The following is a 24801-nucleotide window of genomic DNA, read 5'->3' on the forward strand; positions in this document are numbered from 1 at the left end:
TACATAGAAACACTGAAACAAGACTAGAGATTGATACCATCAGCATCAATGATAATGTCCTACTGTTACTTTGGCTTAGTAATGAATGGATTTAAACCAGTGGCGGTGAATCCTTTTGCTTTAGTACCTTAAGGCTTAACCTTCCACATTAGCACATACATAACCAGTTTGAAGTCTGTCACAGCTTTTGGTGTTTACCTATGGCTTGGCCTAATAGTACTTTACTTCTAGACTAGCCAAATAGCCTACTGTGAAAAGTTTTGGTGTCCACTTGAATCTTCAGCCAACACAATATGACATACGACAAGACATTAACTGAGCGGTGGACCGATGCGATGGTGCTTTCTTACCGTATTGCAGATAATTCTTAAAAGAAGGTGGAATCATAGAGATATGTCAGTACTTACCATCTTGGGCACTGCGATTATGATAAACACCTTTTGACGTCAACAGAGAAACGCCATCTGCAAGAATCGATAAGAGCTGTGGTGTGTTTTGAAGTAACTTTGGAAAAAAATCAATAATATTTCTGACTGAAGTTGGCGAAGGCCCAAGGGACATAATTCAATTCTATTAAACAGGGTTATCTTTCCTTCAAATAAATTTAAAGGGGCGACGTACAAATAAGATCAAATTTTTTCAGTTCATAAGGATAGCATACTATTTATCTCGAAAGTGTTCCAAACGGCTCTAAAATCTGTAGATATAGTGAAAAATTAAGTTTGGAAACAGAAAAACGGTTTTCTATGAATTTTGAAATTTTATCTAATCGTAAGACATTCTCTTTAACGTCTATAATTACATTCATGATGTCATAGATGAAAACATCCGGTTTAATGTAGTCTTGATTGTCAGAAATACAGTCTAGTGACAATTCAAAAGACTGGAAAATTACGTCTATCTGACAGCTCAAAGATTGTAAACAACGTAATTTGCAAAGAAATATTTTGTCAAGTTGTCGATTTCTTTTTCTAATTTTCACCATGTCTCACTCGATGAAAACGTTCAAAGAAAGAAGAACTTTCAGTAAGTGTTGTTTTGGATCAATGATTTGTCGAAATATTTTGTTTTCACTTGTTTTTAATAAGTGAAAAAGGCGAATTTTCGACAGAACTATTTAGAGTATGCAGCAAAATGTGTGATCCCATAAATGGCAATGGCCATATTTTAGTTGAAGTTTGTTAGTAGATGAAAACTTATTCAATGTCTGCTTCCAGTAAAGTGACATCGCAGACTAGGTAGTTGTTGGAAGTGGTAGTATTATAAGAAGGATAAGGATCAATTGGAGTTTTTTGGAATGTTGATTTAGTAGTTGAGAATTTTGATTGAGTGAGGTCATGTCCACAAATAGCTCCCCAAAATTTCCAAATTCCCTAAATACCCTGAAATTGGTGAACATCTGTTATGCTTCAAGGATTTTATACAACTGTTGCATTGAAATGATTTTTAACAATTGATTATTGGGACTAAGAAACTAAGAAAGCTCTCTATCATCAAATCATGGGTCTCGTGTTAAGATACAAAACACGTTGAACATGTCTTTCCCAGCATCAAATTTTGCATGTCATTTCATGAATTCCAGATAGCATATAAGACTTGTTTTTTGTTATATGAATAATAAATCCACTTCACTCCCCAAACTTTTTCATTGGGTAACAAAGGCAAAAGTTTTGATTAATCCAAAGAGCGGATATTTTCATTTGTATTAAAATAATGTTTGATTTTGATCCTTGGTGCACTGGACTCATTGGTGACAGGTTGATTGACAAAACAATTTTTTGTGATTGTAGACACTGCTTTTCTAAGATTGAAATTTGTTACTATGATATATCCTTTCAGGCCAAAGAGAAAAGGATGTGGAATCAATTAGAAATCAGCATCCAGAGAAAATCCCAGTAAGTAAGAAAATAACATTGCCAACTATCTTATATAAGCAAAAGTATCCAAACAATGCAATTGTTTTTAAATATAGATATTGCTTTGTGTGCTCCATGAAAGAAATGAGGCACGTGGCATAGGTGTTCCAAAGGGATTAGCATGCCCTACCTTGCTGGCAACACCAGCCAGTATTTCTTTCTAGTGGAACTTATTTATTTTTTGTATTTGTTATTGATATATATTCCTAATTTCATGTATTTTTGTCTTTATATTGGTTTCTAGGGAATCTTTCCTGAGTAGTTACCTTAAGTTTGTTGTACTACTCTTATGAGTAAAAAAAATTCATATTTTTGTGAAAATGTTTGCCGAATTTTTATAGGAGATTGTGAAAATTGCATCTTTTTTTTTTCAGGTAATTATTGAAAGATATGACAATGAGAAGAATCTTCCCATGTTGGATAAGACCAAGTTTCTGGTTCCTGACAATGTCAACATGTCAGAATTGGTTAAAATCATCAGGTAATTGATCAAGTTCTATTGAGCAGAATGAAATACATTCATGCAAGGAAATGTGGCTACATGATACTTTAAGTTATTTCCCTTTTGAATAATATATAGTTCCTTCTTTTCCTCATTCTTGTTTTTTTTTCTAAACAAAGTGTCATTTTTTTAAATATTTGTATCATTGTCTAAAACTGGAAACTAAATATTGAAAAATAATGAAAAGATTTTGATAATTTTTCAAAATGAGTTTCATGCAACATGAAAGAGAAAACTAAAAGGGCCAAAAATTAATAAATATGTTCACAAACAGAATTTATTTTTATCACAATATTGTGATATTGAAACAGGCTTATATACTCCCCCTTGTATTATTCCAATATTTTTCTTTTTCAGACGTAGATTACAGTTACATCCAAGTCAGGCTTTCTATCTCTTGGTCAATAATCATAGTATGGTCAGTAACACAGCTCCTATTTCACAAGTCTATGAACAAGAGAAAGACCAAGATGGCTTCCTGTACATCGTTTACGCATCACAGGAAACATTTGGTTAAACTTTTTCTTCAATCAGTATTGGTATACAAGATGTCATATCTGAGATGTATGTGTGTGTCCTAAACTTTTACTTTTAAATCAGAAATATGAAAGTGCCATGGAATTTGGAAGATTTTTAAAGCATCTTTTGTTTTGTTATTGCTTAAGAAAATGTTATGGAATATTCACAACTAAATGGCATTAAGTGTTAATTGGAATTGTTTGATTCAAGTGTTATTTAGTTATTATTATTCTCAGTCCAATGTAATGCTTCAGTAAAGATTTAAATGGATTTTCTTTTTCAAGAGATAATACTTTTTATGCAGCAGTTTAAAAAAATTACTAATTATTAGTTTTCAAAATTACCTTAAGTTGCTTTAATTATATTGACTTTGCAGGAGTTTAAAAAATTGATATTAAAAGTATATTGATTATATTAGTTGAATAATGCTCCAAAAGCAAAGGAGCATTTTGCATTTTATCTTTAAAGGGATAAGTAGGCCATTTTTTGACCAATCATACTTTAGTCTCAGAAACTGGAATTTTTAAGCTGAGCTAATCAGTAATAATGTTCACAGCTCACTGCGAAATTTGAGCCTTTAAATCCATGTGTGTCTCGAATTATCCGCATTTGAATGTTAAAATGACAAATTTAAGATAACCTGTGATATATAGAACAGACATTTATTGAAATAGTGAATAAAATTTATAGTTTGAAGTATTTTTAAAGGAATTAGTGATTTTCGTACTTTTGGATACTATTTACATATATTCAAGACTAAAATCAACCCCCAAAATGGCACACCGGTCTTTTTCATTGACACTTCTAAATTTAAATATGTTTGATTTTTAAGTTATTTACTGTATATGAGAGAGTATGAGTGTTAATATTATTGTTGTATGGTTTCATTTTATTTCTTTTTCATTATCTACAATTTAAAATATTTTATCATTCTCCCTTTAAAGGGACACTTCACCAATCGTACTGAAGTCCCAGAAACAGTAATTATTTGGCTAAGCTAATCAGTAATTGTCTTCAAAGCTTTTCATGAGCCTTCAAGGGAATACAGAATTATCCACATTTGAAAGTTAAAATGACAACCTTTTTTTTTCTTGTTACTACTAAGCGATTTTTATGCATATATTTCCAAATCAACCCCTGAAAATTGTGAACCATAGCCTTTAAGGCTCTCTTTGTGTTTAACTGTTGTAATCTGACATAATTTACTATGGGTTTCATGAATTGTGTATATTTTGTTCAAGTGAAATTAAAATAATTAATATTATAAATGGACTTGTTGAGTTGAGTTGATACTCTCATCTTGGCATTACAAGATTCTGTTTTGAATTCCCTGTCTTCCTTTTTTAAAACTGCGACAATTTAAGAAGCTTATGAATATATCTTAAGACACAGTATTGTTTGATCTTCTAAAGAATCAGCTCTCATAAGTTTTCAAATTAAACCACAGTCAATCAAGGACTATAAATTGTAGTTTACTAATATATCATACAATATTTTAATCAGAATTGGAATATCAGCTTCAAAAAAGTATTAACATTATTGCAAACTTTGTGGTTTTCTGGGAGAATAGTGTGTTTCTTTTCAATGCATGCTTTCAAATCTTTATAGTTTTATCTGTCTATTTTTATGACTATCATTATTGAATCGAAGCTGTTATCCATTATCACTTTAAAACAAAATAGTTAATTCCATTTATTGATTAATGTTAGAAAAACAAACAATGCTACACTTTTAAAAGACAAAATATCTTCTAAAATAATTTATTGATTAAGAATATAGCTATTAATATGGAATGAAGATTGAACAATAACAAGTTGATGATAGTTGGAGTGGTATCACAGTGATTTAACAAACAAAAAAATTGATTCCAATACTTCCATAAATTGACCATAAGTGTCATAAAAATTTGTATATATCCTAAAAAAAATAAAAGAATAATCCTAAACATAAAATAAATTCCCTTTAACAATAACAATTGGATAACAATTGGATAACAATTATCGATATTTTGTATGATTAAAACAAGTATACTGGCAGTCTGATAAATTAACAAAATAAACAAACCAGTAGACATAATAATTACCTATAATAACAAACATTTAGCTTATAATAACATAAGGGAAACTTGCATTTTTATTAGGTTGAAGACACTCGGTGTAAAAATAAATGTAGCTGTGATCAAGTGGTGAACAAAATGATTAAAAAAATCACTATCACATCAGATATTGTTAAGCTTTTTCAAGTACTCACATTTGGTAAGGAAATGATTCATTGATTCATACTAAATGACCTAGAACAGTAACTGCGCAGCAATTATGTCAGATCATGGATGGCCAGTTCAGTCATGAAATGAAACATGCATATAAGAATTTTAGCAGATTGGATCTTTTATACAAGAGAATATGGCACTATAAATATGGCAGCAAACTATATCCATATTTTTTTTAAATATGGTTCTCATATTATCCCTATTTAATCAATATAAAACCTTAATGTTAGCCCTATATATTCATGTGGTTGTTTAGACAGACCTGACCTGTTTGAAAAAACCATGGCAAGATAATCTACAAATCTAAAAACTAAACACACAACCAAAACTGAACACATGTGCTTTCTAGTTATATTCTGGCAACGCTCCCCACATTTCTTTCCTCTGAAGCTGAGCACTGATGGTATTGGAAGAATCCAGAGAATCAGCATTCCACATCCCAACACCTCTTAGTCCATTCTTCACTGCTAACAAATATTTGAGTTTAAGACTCTGAGGACCGTCGAACCACAACTGATAATCATTTCCACTGTCCTGGAAAAAAAAATGAACACTGTTGCCAAAAGCAGTCAGAATTACTTTGACGTTTAGATATTATTACTAACTACCTTGTTTTGAAGATTTAGATGGAATGGTGGACCAGTTTTTAAAGGATGAACAATGCTGATAAGAGCATCAAAATTATTGGATAACAGAAGGGGAAGTAACTCAATTATCTTAAATTTTCACAAACCAAGGACATTAACTCTCTGTACAATTTCAGTTGCTCAACTGGTCCAAAAATCAGTTTGTGTTATGACATAGAGATCTTGTACTTCAGCATTCACCACGTGTAGATCAACATATACAAATAAATCATATCACCACATTTTATCAAAATCATTTTGACATATCGGTCTTTATCCTGTTTATAATAAATAGTGATCTACTGGTAAGATCTATGCTACCAATGCTCTCAACTGTAACAAGACAGTTGTCAATTGATATATTGAAAGGCATGACAATCATCATCAGGCTGAATAGATCAGTTATCTGATGATCTCATAGTGTGACACTCTGAGTAACAACATGATTTAGGCTGTGTTAAAGTATTTCTACATCTTCATCAAATTATGGTATTAATGTAAATGTGACATTCCATTTCTCACCTGATAATTAAAGAAAGGTGTCATTGTGGAATTATCAAACAATATTTTGATGTGTTTAGATTTCACCAGTTTGGCTATGTTTTTGTAATCAACCTGTTGCCCTGCAGCATCGCTACATTCTACACCTCTGAATGGCACTTTCTTTATAGAACATTTATTATTCTGCAAATATAAGAGAAAGTTTTTACAAAGATTGCATAGGTTCTCAAGGATTTCAGAATCTGTTACATCCAAAACATAATATCCGTGTGAATATTTACCTGCCCTTTATGCCAAAAAGTAATTTTTTTTCTGTTTACAGTGACATTAGCCTTATCTTTTTAGATTTTGAACTGTCAAGGGATAATTAATCTGCACAGCTTGTAGCACTCTGGACCTATTGGGTTTATTTATTCATTAATAGTAAAGTGCTGCTGATAGTGTCGTTTCTTGAGCAGGATACAAATCAATACATTGAAATATACATGGAATAAATAGTTTAGTCCAGAGTGCAAATCAATGGTTACCTGACTTATTTGCTTAAGAGCCCTCATTCTAATTGAATCATCTTTTGCCTATATTAAGCCTACCTTAGGATCAAACTGTAAGCATTGATATCTATAACCATACCATGGTACACCTAATACTAGCTTCTCTTCTGGTATATTTAGATTCAAGTAGCTCTTCATTCCTGGAGGTTGATAAAATATGTTTCAAACTATGAGGGAAAAAGTGAAATAACAGATTTGTGTAATTGATTAAGTTAGCTTGGCCAAAACATTTACAGACCATAGTATTGAAATCCTCTTACCATAGATGCAAAGAAGAAGGCAATGAAAACCTTACCAAAAGAAAATATGAGAACATTTCCATATGCAGTGAAAAATGTATTATAGAGATTGTAAAGAAGTTTTCTAAAAATTGCATATCTCTCAAACACAATTTCTGTATATATACATTGCATCATATATTTAAAGGAGCTATCCGTTCAACCAATCTTACCTAGGTTTCAGAGAAAGGAATTTTTTTAGCTTACATAATAAGTAATAGTGTTCACAGCTCATCGTTGAAATTTGAGACACATAGAAAACACATATATAGAAATAGACAGCGAAATTTCTAGTTTGAGGTATATTTGAAGGGATTATGCAATTTTCGTGCGTTTTAGTAATTCTTAAGTCTATTAAAGCACAATAAAGACCCAATTAAATCCTCAAAAATGTAGACTGTTCCCCTTTAAGATCAATTCTGGAAATAAACATACCTATAGCTGCATTAGTTATAGCCGAATTAGCTCCAGCAATACATTCCCCTAGAATCTGTGATCTCTCATCATACGCCATTATAAACAGAAAATCACTGACTTTAGATAAAGCATAGTAATCATAACATCTATCATCAACACACGGCTGTCTCCATGCTACATCTACAGTCATCTTGAAACAATAAATTAAGCCAATACAGAATTTTTAACCATAGATCCAAAATATAAGTAGGATACTACTTACCATATATTTGAGTGTATAGTGCATAGTTTTTGTACCCTAAAAATCGTGCCAAACTGGAGGTGTTCATTATGGACTGTCACAAATAATTTAGAAATTTTTCCAGTGAATATTGATGGTCCATTATTTTGTAATGGCGGTCAAAGGTGATAAAACAGAAGACCATACCCAACGTGACAAAAGCTGTCATATTATCCTACTTTATTCACATTCAGTGTTCAAAGGGATGAAAAGTCAAAAATTTGGAAATGAATGTCCTTCTACTGTCCTGTTCTGATGGATATTATTTGAAACATGCATTGACTACATGAGCTCTTTTCATATTGACATACAATTATACAGTAACTACATTACCTGGTAATATTTAGACTGCTCCTTCAGTTTCTGGTTAGTTTCAGCAACCAATGATGTCAGAGCTCTCCGAAGATCTAACTCATTCTTAGGTATAGTTTGTTCAAAATCTATATTGACTCCATCTAAATGATGTACTGATACATTATAAACAATGTTTTTCACCCATTTGGTTCTTTCACTGGCATTAATAAGCTTCTTTTTATCAATATCACCTGAAAATGAAACCAAAAATGTTGATTAGGATAATTATTGGTTTTGATCAGTAACAATAGCAATAGATTCCACATAGTTTTATAGAAATCTGTGAAGAAGAAGAATAGTGCCTCATAATTATCATATAGTAAAGGGAGTTATACTATATATATATATATATATACTGTATGTTGTGCATTTTTTAACTCTGACTTTCGACCATTATGTTACTTTTGTCTTTCCCTAAAACGGGATTTACATCAATGTGACCATGACAGTTTAGACTCAATGTTATGGTAACATTGATCAATTCAGAAATGAGACTAAAAGATATTAAGCCTGTATAAATATATAACCATATTATGTGAATACAATAAAGTGAAAAGTGAACTGTCTAAAAACAATTGATATTGAATAAAACAGGGAGGTCTGCCAATTTCAACAAAGAATGGGCTAGATAAATATATTGTATAGGATTGTATCCACAGCTTACTGTGTGTTTACACCATCTTAAACCTTTATACTAGACCACATCAATACATAAATATTTACATCTTTGTATGAAGGATGAGAGTCAAGAAAATCCATTATAAAAAATGTAGAGGATTCATTGTTTTCAATTGAAATAGAAATAGTGAATTTTTTTTATTTTCAGTTTTATTTCATCTAAATATTTTTTTGACTGTTAAAATAGTGCTCAATACATCAATTGTAGTGCGATATATAAATACCACTGTTAAAATGGTGCTCAATACATCAATTGTAGAGCGATATAGAAATACCACTGTTAAAATGGTGCTCAATACATCAATTGTAAAGTGATATAGAAATACCACTGTTAAAATAGTGCTCAACATCAATTGTAGAGCTATATAGAAATACCACTGTTAAAACGGTGCTCAATACATTAATTGTAAAGTGATATAGAAATACCACTGTTAAAATGGTGCTCAATACATCAATTGTAGAGCGATATAAAAATACCACTGTTAAATACTGCTCAATACATCAATTGTAGAGCGATATAGAAATACCACTGTTAAAATGGTGCTCAATACATCAATTGTAGAGCGATACAGAATTAACACTGTTAAAATAGTGCTCAATACATTGATTGTAGAGCGATATAGAAATACCACTGTTAAATAGTGCTCAATACATCAATTGTAGAGCGATATAAAAATACCACTGTTAAAACGGTGCTCCATACATCAATTGTAGAGCGATACAGAATTAACACTGTAAAATAGTGCTCAATACATCAATTGTAGAGCGATATAGAGATATTTTTTTATGTATCGCTTCACTCATCCTACACAAAAATATCTAAAGCTGTTTAAATATCTAAATAGAATTTACATTTTCTTAAACTATTTATGAATCAAACTGACTCATGAGAAGTTGATAAGGAAATTATCTTTATAAAACGTGCAATGGTTTCCAAGTCACTTAATACAAATGATCTAGAAACTTCATAAAGTTACTAACAGAATAATTATTTCCAAAACATATATAAACTATTTTTTGGACATTGCCTTGTGGTATAATTTTCAATATGTAAATTCTAGCTGTAAGACAATAACTGTCCTGTCACTGACATCAACTAGCTCATATCAAGTTTGACATAATTGTAAGAAATATGAACATAACAAATAACAATTTCTAAATGAAAGATTAACAACGTAAATCGGGATTGTTTATGCATTTTGTCCCAGTTTAGGTACTATAATTATTTCAGTTTGCACCTGTTTTAGTTATTAAATCTTGATGACATTGACAGGCAGGCAGAATAAGACATGAAAACTTTTTTAAATTGACATCTCTATTCACATTTCATAGTGTTTTATTTTAAGTTTTTGAAGTAATCATTATATTTCCAACTAAATTAAGTTAGCGTTCTTAACGCGAAAACATCAATTATCCACATTTTTTGTTTGTGATCTTTTATCAACATTTTCATTTCATATATTTAATGTTGTTTCTGACGTCATACAAGATATTTCAAAAGCTTTTACTATAATGAAATTTCCAGGCTATCGTCCACCCAGTTATCACATACCTATCATGACAACTCTGACACCCTTTCCATGAGCATGACACATCAACTCATCATTATGATATCCCACCATTACTACTGTAGTCACTTTATTATAATCATATTTACTCCACACTTCCTTCTCTTCACTTAGAGAAAATATAAACACCTGCAATAAATGACACCCATAACATTTTAAAAGTTTTAGAATTTTCAATGTACCAAAGTCATACCATAAAGATGAGTGCAAAAAACCAATTGTGAATAAATTATATTTACCTGTTTTCAAAATAAGTCAAAATAACTTGTGATGTCACTTTTGAATTTTCAATTAATATCAATAGATGAAGTAATGAGTAATTCTTGTTTTATGAATTTCATTTTGTTATAAATTTCTTAAAATAGCCTGATTAGGAATTTATTTCACAAAAGACAAATAAATTTACCAACTTATACCCTGTAAATTGGAACTATGAAAATTGATTACCAAAATCAATACTTAAAGGGCATTTCGGCAAATAGATATTGAACACAGTTCTGCCAACAATAACGATGGGTGTGACTTGCAATCTTCAGTGTCAAAATCCTTCAGAGCTTTTGACCAATGTTTCTTAGAAAATTTGACTGTCGGCTATTTGACACAATGTCCCCCATACAACATAATAATAAAAATTATTTCACCTCTTTTCTCGTTGTGTTTTTAATTGGTTCACATAACTCCGGAGTTGAACAAGGACAAGCTGTATTTCCTAGGCCGAGACAGAGGCACGATATGATGATAAATACTAGAAACACTGACATGTTGAGCCGAACTCAAGACTAAGCAAAATCGAAATCTTTTGAAGTTTTCAACCTATTCATTCATGTGTTTACCTCTGTCACGTGACTTACTAGTCATGTGACAAGATGCATTCGATGCTCTATGTTCTAGCAAGAAGCTCCAATGACATTTAAACTGTTCTTCTGTCAAAACAAATAATAATAATAATGATAATAGAAAAAGGAAAAAGAGCACTCTGGGACACCAAATACACATATTCTATTCCAAATTTTATACCCCTACCCATAGAACTGTAATAGAAGTTCTATGCCCACATTTCTTGTTCAAAGAGACACATCAAAAGAACCCAATCGAGTGCACTTCAAAATGGCTACTGTTGATATTAGATTGGTTTCCACACGTGGGATTAAAAAGAAAAGTGATCATGTAGATGAAATTAAGAATTTGGTGACACCTGGAGATGTGATCACCTCTGATTCCGGCTTCATGAGAGGTTCGTATGAGAAATATTTGGTGCTGAGACAAGCTGAAAGAGAAGTCGAGAAGTTAGCAAGCGGATAAGCATTGTCCTTTCTTGGCCGGGGCTATTTTCCACTCTAATACTGAGCCATTGCACAGGCCCTTGAAGTTCTGTCAATATTAATAAAATATGGGCAATTAAAATAGTGTCAACATACTTTTTTATATACGTTATATTTTCTCCACATTGCCCATATTTTATTAATATTGACAGAATTTCAAGGGTCTGTGGCCATTCAATGCTATTTACCATGTCATAAAACATGCTTCGCAAATTAGTTTACCACTCATTTAGTAGTAGCAGATAAATATTCATTAGATTTACAACCTTAAAAATTACAAAGAGGTACACAAATGAGGTATTCAAATACTACAAGTAGCTTTTATGGATTTAATATCTTTTTCAGGTCATGGAACTTTTATGGAAGAAGGAAAACTTCATGCCTCAGTGGCTGGAGTTGTAGAACATGTCAATAAACTGATTTGTGTAAAGCCTTTAAAAACACGCTACAATGGAGAGATAGGTGATGTTGTAATTGGGCGAATCATTGAAGTGTGTCAGCGAAGATGGAAAGTTGAAACTCATTCCAAATTAAATTCAGTCTTGATGTTGTCGTCAGTTAATTTACCAGGAGGAGAATTGAGAAGGAGGTCCGAGGAGGATGAAAAACTGATGAGGCATTATTTAAAAGAAGGAGACTTAATCAGTGCAGAGGTTCAAAATGTAATGGGAGATGGTTGTCTATCGTTACATACTCGTAGTTTGAAGTATGGTAAATTAGGTCAGGGGACATTATTATCAATATCACCCTCGCTAATTAAAAGAAGAAAAACTCATTTCCATAATCTACCTTGTGGTGCAAGTGTTATCTTGGGCAATAACGGGTATATCTGGATTACACCCAATATTGATGACGAAAGCCAAAATACAGGAGGATATGAACAGAATTTACAACCAGTACCGCAGACTGATAGAGAAGTTGTAGCCAGATTAAGAAACTGTATTTTAGCGCTAGCTGCCAATCATATGATTATATATGATACTAATATTATGTATGCATTTGAAGCTTCAATATCATTTACTGTTAAAGAACTTTTGAAACCTGAAGTGATTAGTGAAATGATTGATTTGGTACAACAGAGAATTGATATGGAAGGCACATAGAGATGACTTAAATGCTTAGCGTATGCTGGTCCAAAAAGGATCCTCTGCTCAAGAAACAATAAGATCTATTTGAATAGTACTGGTTTGGTGCAGTAGAAAGGTAGATTGTGTTCAACTGTCAGAGAGTCCATGTTGCTTATGATGTTGTTTTGGTGAATTAATTGTAAAGTTGACAAAATTTAATACCAGGTTGTAATGTTTTGTATGAATGCATTTTCTGTGTGTGCTGTGACGCATGAATGTATATGGGTATTCCAAAAATAAGAAAAGGACAGGAAAGATACAGTTGAACCATTTTTTTCTTGACAAAATGTTTAGATCATAAGCAATAAGATGCTTTTCAGCTGTGGATATCTAATTTGTAAATGTTTAAAAAAGATATGTCACTTATAACCTATAAATCTAAAGCTTGATTGATATAAAAAAAAATCGTCAGAGCTGAAAGAGATATAGATGAATAAATGCCTGCTTTCCCATTTGTTTTCAGCTATGGACAACTTTCCTTACTTAAATTTGACACCTGTTCTGGACAAATAAACAGTATATGGAGATAAATATCACCATTTCATAGGAGCTTCCTGTGATAACATATATTTGTAAACACGCTTTTGAAAAGAAAAAAATTATATTTGAACACATTTCAATGATGAACATTTAAGGTACATATTACTGAACAAGTACATCATTTCATTCATTCATTTTATAACATAGAATTATTTAAATATCTTATATATGAGCATCATCTACATTATGTATACGGTACTCAAAAGGTAATATAAAGTTATTTCTTTCAATACTGATATTAAATTTCTTTACATTTAATATATATATTATACTTTCACTTGATGGTTGTTTTGTCTTTCAAGATATAAGCATGTCAAGAACCGGTTGGATATATTCACAACATGCTACCGGTGCTTAATGAACATGGTCAAAAACAGTTTCAGTTCAGTTATTATCATATTAATTTCATTTCAGTAACATCACATGGATTAAATTTCATTAATATAAATATCAATTTCATTTCATTAATTAATCAATTTAATTTCGTTTATGATCAAATTTCATTTGATTTCAAAAAGAGTATATCAAGAGGCATGAATATAAAACATATGGTATTCTTAGTATTTGCTTTATAACAGACTGATAGCCTGATTTCAACTATGCAGAATTTTAAGTCTGATATCTAAATCCCTTTATAACATTTTATTTATTTTTGTAGAAAGTGGACAATGTCATGATATGATAGTAAGTGTATTAAATTCTACACCTATTGATCACAATAATACTATTGTCATGAATACTGATACAAAATCAAATTGAGCAATAAAATAATATTACAAGATAGGGAATGCATTTTCCATTTATGCCCTATTGTTCTAATGAAGACATAGCGAATTGTCCATAGATTATGAAAGTATATAGAGTTGAATTAAAAAATATATGGATATGAAAAGGGAAACTACAGTTTGAAGTTGTTCAACCATAGAGAACTGGGCTATTTAGATGTAGGAATAGAACGCTTGTACCTATTATGACTGTTCTTAAAAAACATCCTCATATTTCAACAGCCCTTCTATTGGAATCAATGATGCATGGTTCATTTTAGAAAAGAATAGTCTCTGTGCCTTGTATTTGCCTGTTCCTGATCCAATGGCTTCATCCTTTAAAGAAAAAATTATGATGCAATTAGATAGCTAGAACTAAAATATACATGTATATTTACGTATGGATCATTAATCATCCATTAATCGGAATTTGCTTTCCATACCCCACATTATAATGTGGTCGTATATTGTCGGCATCCCTGTACGCAATAGAGACTACAGTTTTTATCTGATTTTAATGAAATTTGGTGTGATCATTTATAGTGATGAGATCTTAGTCAAGGTTAAATTTGACAATCAACAGAATTTGAGTTATTGCCCTTGACTTAGAAAAAATGCATCCAAATTTTGTTGGCTGTGAACAGGATAGAGGTGACAGTTTATGTCAGAATTTTATTAAATAATGTGTCTTTGATTAAATCAACTATATCTTGCCCAAATTAGATTTTGATATGATTTGACACAGATTGGTGACCGCCCTGAAAATGTATCAGCAAAGAGGGCGTATCTTGCTATAGGCAACCGCTTGTATTTATATCCAATTCAACTGTATTATGACATTCAAGACCAACTCGCATTAATATATATTTTTCTTATTCCTTTTACCCTTCATTGCTGCGTAATGAAAAAAAACCATAAAATTGAAAAAAGGTACCCTTGGGCCCTCAACCCATCCCATGTCCTAGGGCCCCCACCCCTCTATCTGAGTCAATGAGTTTGAACCATAAACGCTTCCTAGGCATGATGAGTCAAGGCAATTGGCAATATGATAAATAGGCTAAAACAGTATAATCGTGAACTGAAAATTGTAAAGCACTTACTAATTCCACTCCAACAGTAATTTGTCCATCTGTTGCGTCAGGTAACACACCAATCCATTTCACTACAGCTTTACACAACGTACTGGTACCATTTTCTTCGTGAAAATAAGCAACATTATCCCCTATTTTCAATGAAAAATGATTGTTATGGTTATTTTCTCCAGTTTTCTTTCGTGGTTTTGGTACCGGTTTCTTATTAGCTGTTTGAGCTACTGGATTATTGCTTACGTCAACCAAAGCTGGAGCTGGGGTGAGGGCTAGATCCTCAAGAGAAGATGAGTTCAGATTGTCAGTAGCGAACTGTTCCGAAATAATCTGTAATTCTTCATCCAATACAAACTGAAAAATATTGATCTTTAATGATACTAGGTGCTAATATCATCTATATCACTTTGAACCAACAATGCAGAAGTATCGTCTGGTACAGATGTAGCATCTAGTACAAAATAAGTCTTTAGTAAACAAGTAGCACCCAATACAAATGTAACATCTCATACAGGCAGGACAGTAACTCCATCAAGGCAAACGCCTCATGCCAAATTTAACAAAAAAGACATTTTGTCTTAAAAGTTTAAAATATAAATATGATATCCGTTGAACCCCATAGACTCAAATCATCACCAGTATTCTATCAAAAGGATTGTAGAATTTGACAACAAAGAAACTTTGTTTAAAAAGTTAAAATATAGAGATGATATCCGCTAAATATATTTCTTATTTGATGTCTACAGTCAAGGTGGTTATTTTTTAAAGTTTATCGAAAGCTTTGCGATGAAAACATAACTAACTTCAAAGATAAATTGATCTCGCATTGTAAACAAAAAGACTCTAGTTATGGCCCTGAATTGTAGCTTCTGCTACAGAAATAGCATGTAAAATAGATGTAGCATCTAATACAGAAGTAGCACTTAATACAAATAAAGCATGTAGTGCAAATTTAGCATAGATGTAGCATCCTGTGCAAAGGTAGCATCTAGTACAGATGTAGCATGTAGTGCCAGATGTAGCAGCCTATGTAGATTGAGCATCCCTTGCAGATGTAGCGTTCCGTGCAGATGTATCATCCTGTGCAGATCTAGCATCCCGTGCAGATTGAGCATCCCATGCAGATTAAGCATCATATGCAGATGTACCATCATCAGCAGATGTAGCATCAAGTACAGGTGAAATATAAATTTTACATGTATTGCAACTACAACTAATATAACGTCTCTGAGATAGTTTGCTTGATGTCTCAATTTTAGGCAAGGATAACTTTATGGTACCTGATTCGGATCAAAGTCAACACCATCTGTGACAAGGTCATTGTCTTGGTTACCATCTTGTTCAAGATCACTCCACACTTCACCATTTCCGTGTTCCCCATTACAAATGATACCTCCCTCACAGAGTGCATCGACGGAAGACTTTGGATTGTAGTCGCTTTCCCTTATCAGATATAAAGGTTCCATGAAACCAGCATAATTGTCTACGGTAAAGAACTTTCTTTCGCCGTTATAAGCACCATCTCCAGTTCCAATAGGGTCGTCCTGTTAAAATAAAAGAAATGACTATATATAGTTAAGACAGCCAGCAATTTCGTAAAGAATTGTTTATGGCAAGGTAGGGATGGTCAAATCTTGCATTTTATCCTATGGAGTGCAGGTGACTTTAGGGTTTTTGCAAGGGTAAGTTTTAGAGTGTGGAACAGTTCTTTCAGATATTGAACTCCTTATCATGAGAGCTGTTTTTCAAAATGGTAGATTTTATTTGTGTCCATAATGTATCATATATAGAATGTACCTTCACCCCAACAGTCTGTTATCCACTACGTTGATAAAACGTGGACCTTTGGGAGAACTTTGTAGAGTTTGCTGTTTTTAGATATATGTTCTTTTCATGGAGGGAAATGCATAAGCCCACTTACGAATTCTACCCCTACAATGGTAGACACATTGTCCTGTGATTTTCCAACCCACCGTACAGTACATTTGTAATCTTTCTCATCTTCTGTATAAACTACTTTATCTCCATCACTTAAATCTGTTTCACTTCTTGTGGTCTGTAAAAAGTCCACAATCGATTACATCTCTCAAGTCTTCTATGGGCATAGGGATGAATGAAGTCTACATTTTAATATTATGCCAAACTTTCGTTACTTTGAAGGTTATTAGCTTTTCGTTTTAAATATAGCCACTACTTTGGACCGGATGTGGTATGATACCACCACCAAAATTTAAGATGGTCAGGATAAAACAACACAGTACAGTATGAGAGTGTCATAGTGATCCATGGTGGATGCATTTTGACTAAAGATATAGATTCTTTGTAAGACATATAGAAGTAGAAAGGCAAACATAAATAACACAAGATATATGGATATACTACTTCTGAGTTTACTTGACAACGTAACCGATATGGGTTTCGAAACGTAGTATGTAATAAACTCAGAAGTAGTATATCCATATATCTTGTGTTATTTATAAAGATATAGATTCTTACAATTTTTCTAGCAAATTTGGGTATTTCTTTCACAAGTTTCTTCCTCAACTCCATCATTTTGAACAATTCTTTCTGTAAAAAAAAAACCAGTTAACAGAAAGACGTTATGTATGTTTTTGAGAGCTGCATAAAGGATTTGTTTTATGAGTTGATGAGCTGAGTGGTCACAGATAATAGGCCCACACACAACTCCATAATTTGACAGATTTCTGCAGGTTCTATCATAGTGTTTTTAGGAGACTTGTTGAGCGTTTCATATCTCCGAAAAAAACAGAAAACATATGTATCATATATATATATATATATATATAAATCAATATAAACTGTAGGCCCTACATTACTTAATGATGGACAATTACCTTAATTTTCTTTTCAGAAATGGAGTGCCTATCAATAGAAGCTGTACCAATCAAGTGATTTGAGTTTCTAAAGGGATTTAAACATCTGTGCTGGGAAGCTTTAAGTAAACATCTTTTACAGAAGCAAAATTCTTTACATATGCTGCATATTGATGTGGCAATCTTTCTGGGTGTACAAAATGAGCAGTATCTTTTCTCGGGAATCACGTCAGGTAGCTTTGCGATAGAATGGTGGATACTTATCTCGGGATGCACCAATTCAAAACAGTTCTTACAAAAGTTTACGTTGCAATGTAAGCAGATAACTTGCGCCTTTGAAAATGGCGGATCACACACACTGCACAGTATGTCTTTCCCCTGAAATGACAATAACATAGTGAATATATACAATGTTCATCAAGAATAACAGTAGTAGATTTCTTCCAGAGGCGAAAATACAGACAACAGAAGACAGGGTTAACTTGGTCTTCACATGCGGAACTTTACTTGCCTAATGCAAACCTGCAACTGATAAATGGATTGGATGAATTGATGCAACACCACTTGAACCGGAAGGGTTGGGGTATTTTCGTACTCCTGCCAGTATAGAGCAACATGTCACTTCGGTCAATACGATTCCAATTTATTTTAGGATGTACAGGGCTGCAAGAGATTAAAAAAAAGAATGTTTTTTGTTCAACTTACGTCAGGTTCACGAAAAGCCGTGATATAAACATTTATATCGTGACCTTCATTCCTTTGCAGGTTATGTTCTCTGCCCCAGCACACTCTACAGAACTGGTTACCACAAGTCGCACATAGAAAAGAAGCTCTACCAGGGGGGTCTGTACAGTTCGCCGTACATCGTGTTAAACATTCCGCTTCGTCTTCTGAACGTTCACAATTTGTGAAAGTTGCTCTTAGATCTAAAACGCTGTTTCTGAGGCTAGCTGTTGTGTTGTCAGTTCGAGAGGCATCTTGGGGTCTACAGAACTCTGGTGTTTGCTGCAAAGGCGTCACATGAGAAGATGATCGCTTCGGAGCAATGACACTCAAATCTGAACAGCTTTTGGATCTCCGAATAGCATCCTCTTTGTAAACTTCAACAATTCTTCCTAGGACGTGGTTTTTCTTGGGAAAATGCTCGGTATCAAACTGGAATGTTCTCCGGCAAAGTGGACAATCTGCTGAAAATGATGATGAGCTTTTCCTTCGAATTGAATCCACGCATTCTTCACAAAATGAGTGTTCACAAGATAGAGTTACTGGGCTTTTAAAAAGATCAAGGCACACAGAACATGACAACTCATCTCTCATACCTTCTGGTTGTAAACTTTTCGCCATAATTTCTTTCTTTGATTGGCAATAGGCTGATGCTGAAAAATTAAGAAAATAGTATATGATGAGATGTGTATTATTATACATACTATGTGATGTGATGTGTAATATCATACGATAATATGTGATGTGATGTATAATATAATCAGATAGAATGTGATGTGGTGTGTAATATAATACGAAAGTATGTGATGTGATGTGATATGTAAAATAATACGAAAGTATTTGATGTGATGTAAATTATAATCAAATAGCATGTGATGTATGGTGGCCTATGTTGGCCATAGTGATGTGATGTGTATTATAATCAGATAGTATGTGATGTGATGTGTATTTTAATGCTATAGTATGCGATGTGATGTATATATTATAATCCGATAATATGTGATGTGATGTATATTATAATCAGATAGAATGTGATGTGATGTGTATTTTAATGCTATAGTATTTGATGTGATGTATATATTTTAATCAGATAGTATTTGATATGATGTGTATTATAATCAGATAGTATATGATGTGATGTGTATTATAATCAGATAGTATGTGATGTGATGTATAATATAATCAGATAGTATGAGATGTGATGTGTATTATAATCAGATAGTATGTGATGTGATGTGTATTATAATCAGATAGTATGTGATGTGATGTGTATTTTAATCAGATAGTATGTGATGTGATGTGTATTTTAATCAGATAGTATGTGATGTGATGAGTATTTTAATCAGATAGTATGTGATGTGATTGTATCATAATCAGATAGAATGTGATGTGATGTGTATTATAATCAGATAGTATGTGATGTGATGTATAATATAATCAGATAGTATTTGATGTGATGTGTATTATAATCAGATAGTATGTGATGTGATGTGTATTATAATCAGATAGTATGTGATGTGATGTGTATTTTAATCAGATAGTATGTGATGTGATGTGTATTATAATCAGATAGTATGTGATGCGATGTATAATATAATCAGATAGGATGTGATGTGATGTGATGTGTATTATATTCCGATAGTATGTGATGTGATGTGTATCATAATCCGATATGTGATGTGATGTGTATTATAATCAGATAGTATGTGATGTGATGTGTATTATAATCAGATAGTATGTGATGTGATCTGTATCATAATCCGATATGTGATGTGATGTGTATTATAATCCGATAGTATGTGATGTGATGTGTATTATATTCCGATAGTATGTGATGTGATGTATAATATAATCCGATATGTGATGTGATGTGTATTATAATCAGATAGTATGTGATGTGATGTATATTATAATCCGATAGTATGTGATGTGTATTATCATACGATGCGATGTAATGTGAAGTGTAAAATAAGTTGTGATGAGATGTGATATATATACGATAGTATGTCATGTGTAATCCGATTCGATATGACCATATTATAAAATTAAAGAATCTCTTTGATACTTACAGACTGAGTCAATATTTCAAACGTTCTTCAAGTAGTGTTTATTCTACATACTTTATGACGTTATAGTTGTAGGCTACACCTCCTTCTTTATATCTACGATATTACCTATGCAGTATTAATACTCAAACATTAGGCTAACCTAAATAAAATAATAGAAACGATATTTTTTTATCATTATTCTAAGAAGTGGTATTCCCTGATCTAAATTTAGACATTCTTTGTACGTGGTTATCATTGTGGTAAATTCCTAAATTCTATTTATAACTTATTTGCTAAGTAGTCTTTGACATCCGACGAGGGACTGGACGATAGTGGTTACGTCGATAGTGGTTACGTCAAACTGATTTTTGAAAAAAACAAAGGGATTATTATAACCGCATATTGTCGAACTAATTTTAGGAGTCAAACCCTATATTTTTGGGATAAAATTAATTAGATACTTGAATAAATTTTATGTTATCAATTCATTTTACCCTCTGGAGCTAGTAAGGCTCAGTCTCAGCATTATAGGTCGAAAGTGTACCTTTTAGCCCGGTTTTTCCAGTGATGCAAATATGAGGGCTTGACATGGAAAGAATCATCGTGTCCAAACCACACCCACATACTTTATAAGACCATGTCAAAACCCGTATTCGTGATACGATGTTAATAAGACCATGTCAAAACCCGTATTCGTGATACGATGGGAAAGAATCTATTTGTTCTTAGGCGATTAAAATTCGAGACCCTATGTGCTACAACCAGTGCACGTGTCACATTAAGAACCGAAAAGTTGCATGGCATCTTCCTGAATTTAATCATTTTAATCACGGACATATATAAAGCCTACTGCATTTATAATTCCTAGTCTTTATTATTTTTATAGGTCTATACATTTTACAATGAAATCGTTGTTATATATATTCATTTACTATATATTATAACAAAGACTGAAAGACTTTTATAAATGTGGACCAATCCAAAACTTATAATGGCTAACAATCACGTTAATCATTGGCCTACATTACGTCTGCTATATTCAATATCCCTTACTTTTCAAGAATAGAAATGTTCGGAAATTATCTTCAATTTCCTTTCCGTACTGCTTACCTTATCTAGTTAAATAACGCCTTTTATGTAATACTTCGCTCGCTATACATAGATTAGGTATAGATCATTCTCCGTAAATGGATATTTCTATGTAGCCTAATAGTATATTGACACATTATGTGTTCAGCCCCGTAACGTTGCCCCCTGGAACTATATTCGCCCCCCCCCCCCTCCCCTGCAAAATTCTAACAAATTCTCAATTGAAGCTGAAATCAGTCTCTATCAGCTTTTGACCCCCATGCATATGCGGCAGCCCCCTTGGCACATTGGGCTGGTTTCGGGCCTGTATGTACAAACATTGGTGGCGCAATCCTCAAAAAAATGTGAGTACAAAAAGACCGACTTTCTTGGATTGGCAACTGTTGGAATGGACATTTCAAATGCGGAACAAATTTCGTTTTCTTATTATCATGTTTTATTCGGTCTCTATTGTAATCCAACGGGAGCCAAGGTCGCGCACTGGCGACGTTACAAGCTATTTATAGCAGCCAGTCATGAGCCACTCTCCAGTCAGCATGCTCATAATTTCAAAAGTCATACTTTTGGTTTCACTATCCCACAAGTCATAGTCGATATTTAGAAACGGATTCTGCATGACGCGCTGTGATTGGTTGAAATGAACGTCAACAGTACGCGACATTTGTATAAATCCTTTCGGATTACAATGGAGACAAAAAAAAATATGAAACGAAATTGTAATTTAATTCTAATTAAATTGGGCGTATGTCTGCCATGGAGGATCTGAATGAAGAGGTTCTCCCAAAGAAAAATTTTGAATTGTGATTTTGGTTCATTCTGACATATATATTTTCAAACAATATAAAAATCATGGGGTGTTACAATAATAAGGGGTTTAAACTATATATCTGGACTGCCAGTAGTGCCACCCTGTTTACATAACAAAATTGTTGGGTATATTGTATCCTTTGTAGCCTGTACAGAAGGGCTAACCATGCGTATAAATCATTTAAACAGAGTTGACCCAATAAACGGAGGGTTGGGTGGGTAAATATGAGCTATTTTTATTTAAAAGCTAAGAAACTGACCACATCCCTTTACATCCTGCAATATTAGCGATAGTGACAGTATTTCAGAATCTTAAAGGTACAATTCCAAATATTCCAAACACATCTAACGTAAATGCATTTTGAGGTACCGATTGAACTCAATAAACACTATATTGTCCTTCAGTCTTTTAGTCTTGTTGACTATAATATGTGCCTCGGGTATTGAATCTGTCAATGGGCTGAGGGAATGAAGGTTATTATACCCATATTTGGAATAGGAGTGTATGAGAAAAGTAAGCGAACTCATTAGAAAATATTTAGCCTAGGTAATAGATACCTACCACAATTAGATCTTTCGAATTCCTTTAAAGCTGTCCAGGATGTTGCCAGAACTCTATACAAGATTTGAAGTGTCGTGGATCAGCTGAAGATCGTTCATAACGAATATTGGTAATACTGTATTTCGTCGAACGGTTATTTTCCAGATATTAACGACGCCTTATCATCATAACTACGAGATTAAATCTACAATAAATCTTGTTTACTAGTATTTCTGCATCAAACTGGCAATGTTATATCCACGTGTGTATATATGTTTTATATTTCTCTTTTCATAGATAGGATGTTTACAGTGATAAGGTAACATAATATTTCATCGACTAGATGTTATAAATATATTAGTAATCATTGAAAAATGTATAATTATACATACTCTTTCAGTTTCATTATATGCAGGATTTAAGCTATTTACCAATCCAACAAAGTCATGTTGCACACATCAGAGTTTGAAGAAATAAAACATATATTTTTAAAATTTATATTGAAATATATAACATATGATAATGTTTACAAATAAGGGTTCGGGACGATTTGAGGTCGTTACGAACAATGATGAAATAACCATATATATTTGACACACCTTTATATCACAGTTTATAATTTTCACTAATTTCAGTTTCTTTTTATCATTTTACTATAATAGATATCGAACATTGATTTATTGAAGGGCTTAAGCTTCTGGTTATTGTTCGAGCTTACCTATATCGAGGTATGCTATTGTAACAGTCCATTTACGCCATTGTTTTATGAATTATTATTTATGTAAAATGTATGAAACAAAGACTTTTACACTATCTGTATCTGGACAACTTATTGGCTGTTCAGGAAATGAAACAAGTGTGCCACTTTCAACTATGCCTCAACTAAGAAATTAACTAGATGTGACCTATAACATACAAATACATATTTTGATACATAAAACAATTAAGTTAAGTTTGGCAGCAGCTAATTATTGTATACAAAGTGACTTTGAAAAGTAAAACAAGAGGCCGCTATTAAATTCGTAATAAGTACAGCATTAGACCTGTACGATTACAATCACCTTGCCCCCTTCCAAATTCGGCCACCCCCTTAACTTGGTACATTGGGCTGGTTACGGGCCTAGCAAATTTAATCGCTGACTAAAATAACCGGCTGAAAATATAAATTTCTGATTGAGTCTAAACTGGCCACGTATCTGATAGTAGTAGTAAAAAAGCGATCTGCGCCCCTGCGAGGATGGGGGGGCTTTGGCCTCTCACTTTCTCTATTAGCCTACCATTTTACATAGGGAAAGAATTTCTCCAAATATTGTGGGAGTGGTTGTAGGAGATGTTAATGAACTGGTAGTAGAGGCAGTTGGGTTGGTAGTAAGGGATATTGTGGATGTGGTGGTAGAGGATGTTAATGAACTGGTAGTAGGGACAGTTGGGTTGGTAGTAAGGGATATTGTGGAAGTGGTTG

General features: G+C 32.8%; 5 protein-coding genes across 5 annotated transcripts in view; 2 read left to right on the top strand and 3 right to left on the bottom strand.

Annotated features, from left to right (window-relative positions):
• The first annotated feature begins 887 nt into the window (after positions 1–887).
• Positions 888–4202, top strand: LOTGIDRAFT_181965 (hypothetical protein). The gene is made up of 4 exons (XM_009053495.1): positions 888–1026; positions 1840–1895; positions 2291–2397; positions 2776–4202. The coding sequence occupies exons 1-4, from the start codon at positions 984–986 to the stop codon at positions 2933–2935; spliced, it is 366 nt and encodes a 121-aa protein (XP_009051743.1). The 5' UTR covers positions 888–983; the 3' UTR covers positions 2936–4202.
• Positions 4203–5551: 1349 nt separating this feature from the next.
• LOTGIDRAFT_209107 (hypothetical protein) lies at positions 5552–11287 on the bottom strand (the record flags this gene model as incomplete). Its single annotated transcript, XM_009053496.1, has 7 exons — positions 11101–11287; positions 10444–10588; positions 8193–8404; positions 7598–7769; positions 6924–7024; positions 6355–6516; positions 5552–5740 (listed from the first exon to the last, which is right to left on the bottom strand). The coding sequence occupies exons 1-7, from the start codon at positions 11218–11220 to the stop codon at positions 5552–5554; spliced, it is 1101 nt and encodes a 366-aa protein (XP_009051744.1). The 5' UTR covers positions 11221–11287.
• Positions 11288–11566: 279 nt separating this feature from the next.
• On the top strand, positions 11567–13676 carry LOTGIDRAFT_209108 (hypothetical protein; the record flags this gene model as incomplete). The annotated part of the gene is made up of 2 exons (XM_009053497.1): positions 11567–11693; positions 12127–13676. The coding sequence occupies 2 exons, from the start codon at positions 11567–11569 to the stop codon at positions 12882–12884; spliced, it is 885 nt and encodes a 294-aa protein (XP_009051745.1). The 3' UTR covers positions 12885–13676.
• A 752-nt stretch (positions 13677–14428) lies between these two features.
• LOTGIDRAFT_153014 (hypothetical protein) lies at positions 14429–21504 on the bottom strand (the record flags this gene model as incomplete). The annotated part of the gene is made up of 8 exons (XM_009053498.1): positions 14429–14548; positions 15313–15651; positions 16578–16841; positions 17219–17353; positions 17692–17865; positions 18438–18509; positions 18837–19507; positions 21447–21504. 8 exons carry the CDS (start codon positions 21502–21504, stop codon positions 14429–14431), a joined length of 1833 nt encoding a protein of 610 aa, XP_009051746.1.
• A 2706-nt stretch (positions 21505–24210) lies between these two features.
• Positions 24211–24801, bottom strand: part of LOTGIDRAFT_153015 (hypothetical protein) — a gene marked incomplete at both ends in the record, with an annotated part of 12130 nt that continues 11539 nt past the window's right edge. The window contains one exon of the mRNA XM_009053499.1: positions 24211–24244. Coding sequence (XP_009051747.1) covers positions 24211–24244 — 34 coding nt within the window. The remainder of the gene's footprint in view (positions 24245–24801) is intronic.

The sequence above is a fragment of the Lottia gigantea genome, assembly GCF_000327385.1.
Source record: "Lottia gigantea unplaced genomic scaffold LOTGIsca_2, whole genome shotgun sequence".
In the NCBI taxonomy this organism is placed as follows: domain Eukaryota; kingdom Metazoa; phylum Mollusca; class Gastropoda; family Lottiidae; genus Lottia; species Lottia gigantea.

Bases quoted from the DNA above. Each gene is read 5' to 3' on its own strand.
- LOTGIDRAFT_181965 (XM_009053495.1), top strand. From the start codon at position 984: ATGTCTCACTCGATGAAAACGTTCAAAGAAAGAAGAACTTTCA. The intron at 1,896-2,290 runs GTAAGTAAGAAA...TTTTTTTTTCAG, and splicing joins AGCATCCAGAGAAAATCCCA to GTAATTATTGAAAGATATGA. The intron at 2,398-2,775 runs GTAATTGATCAA...TTTCTTTTTCAG, and splicing joins GAATTGGTTAAAATCATCAG to ACGTAGATTACAGTTACATC.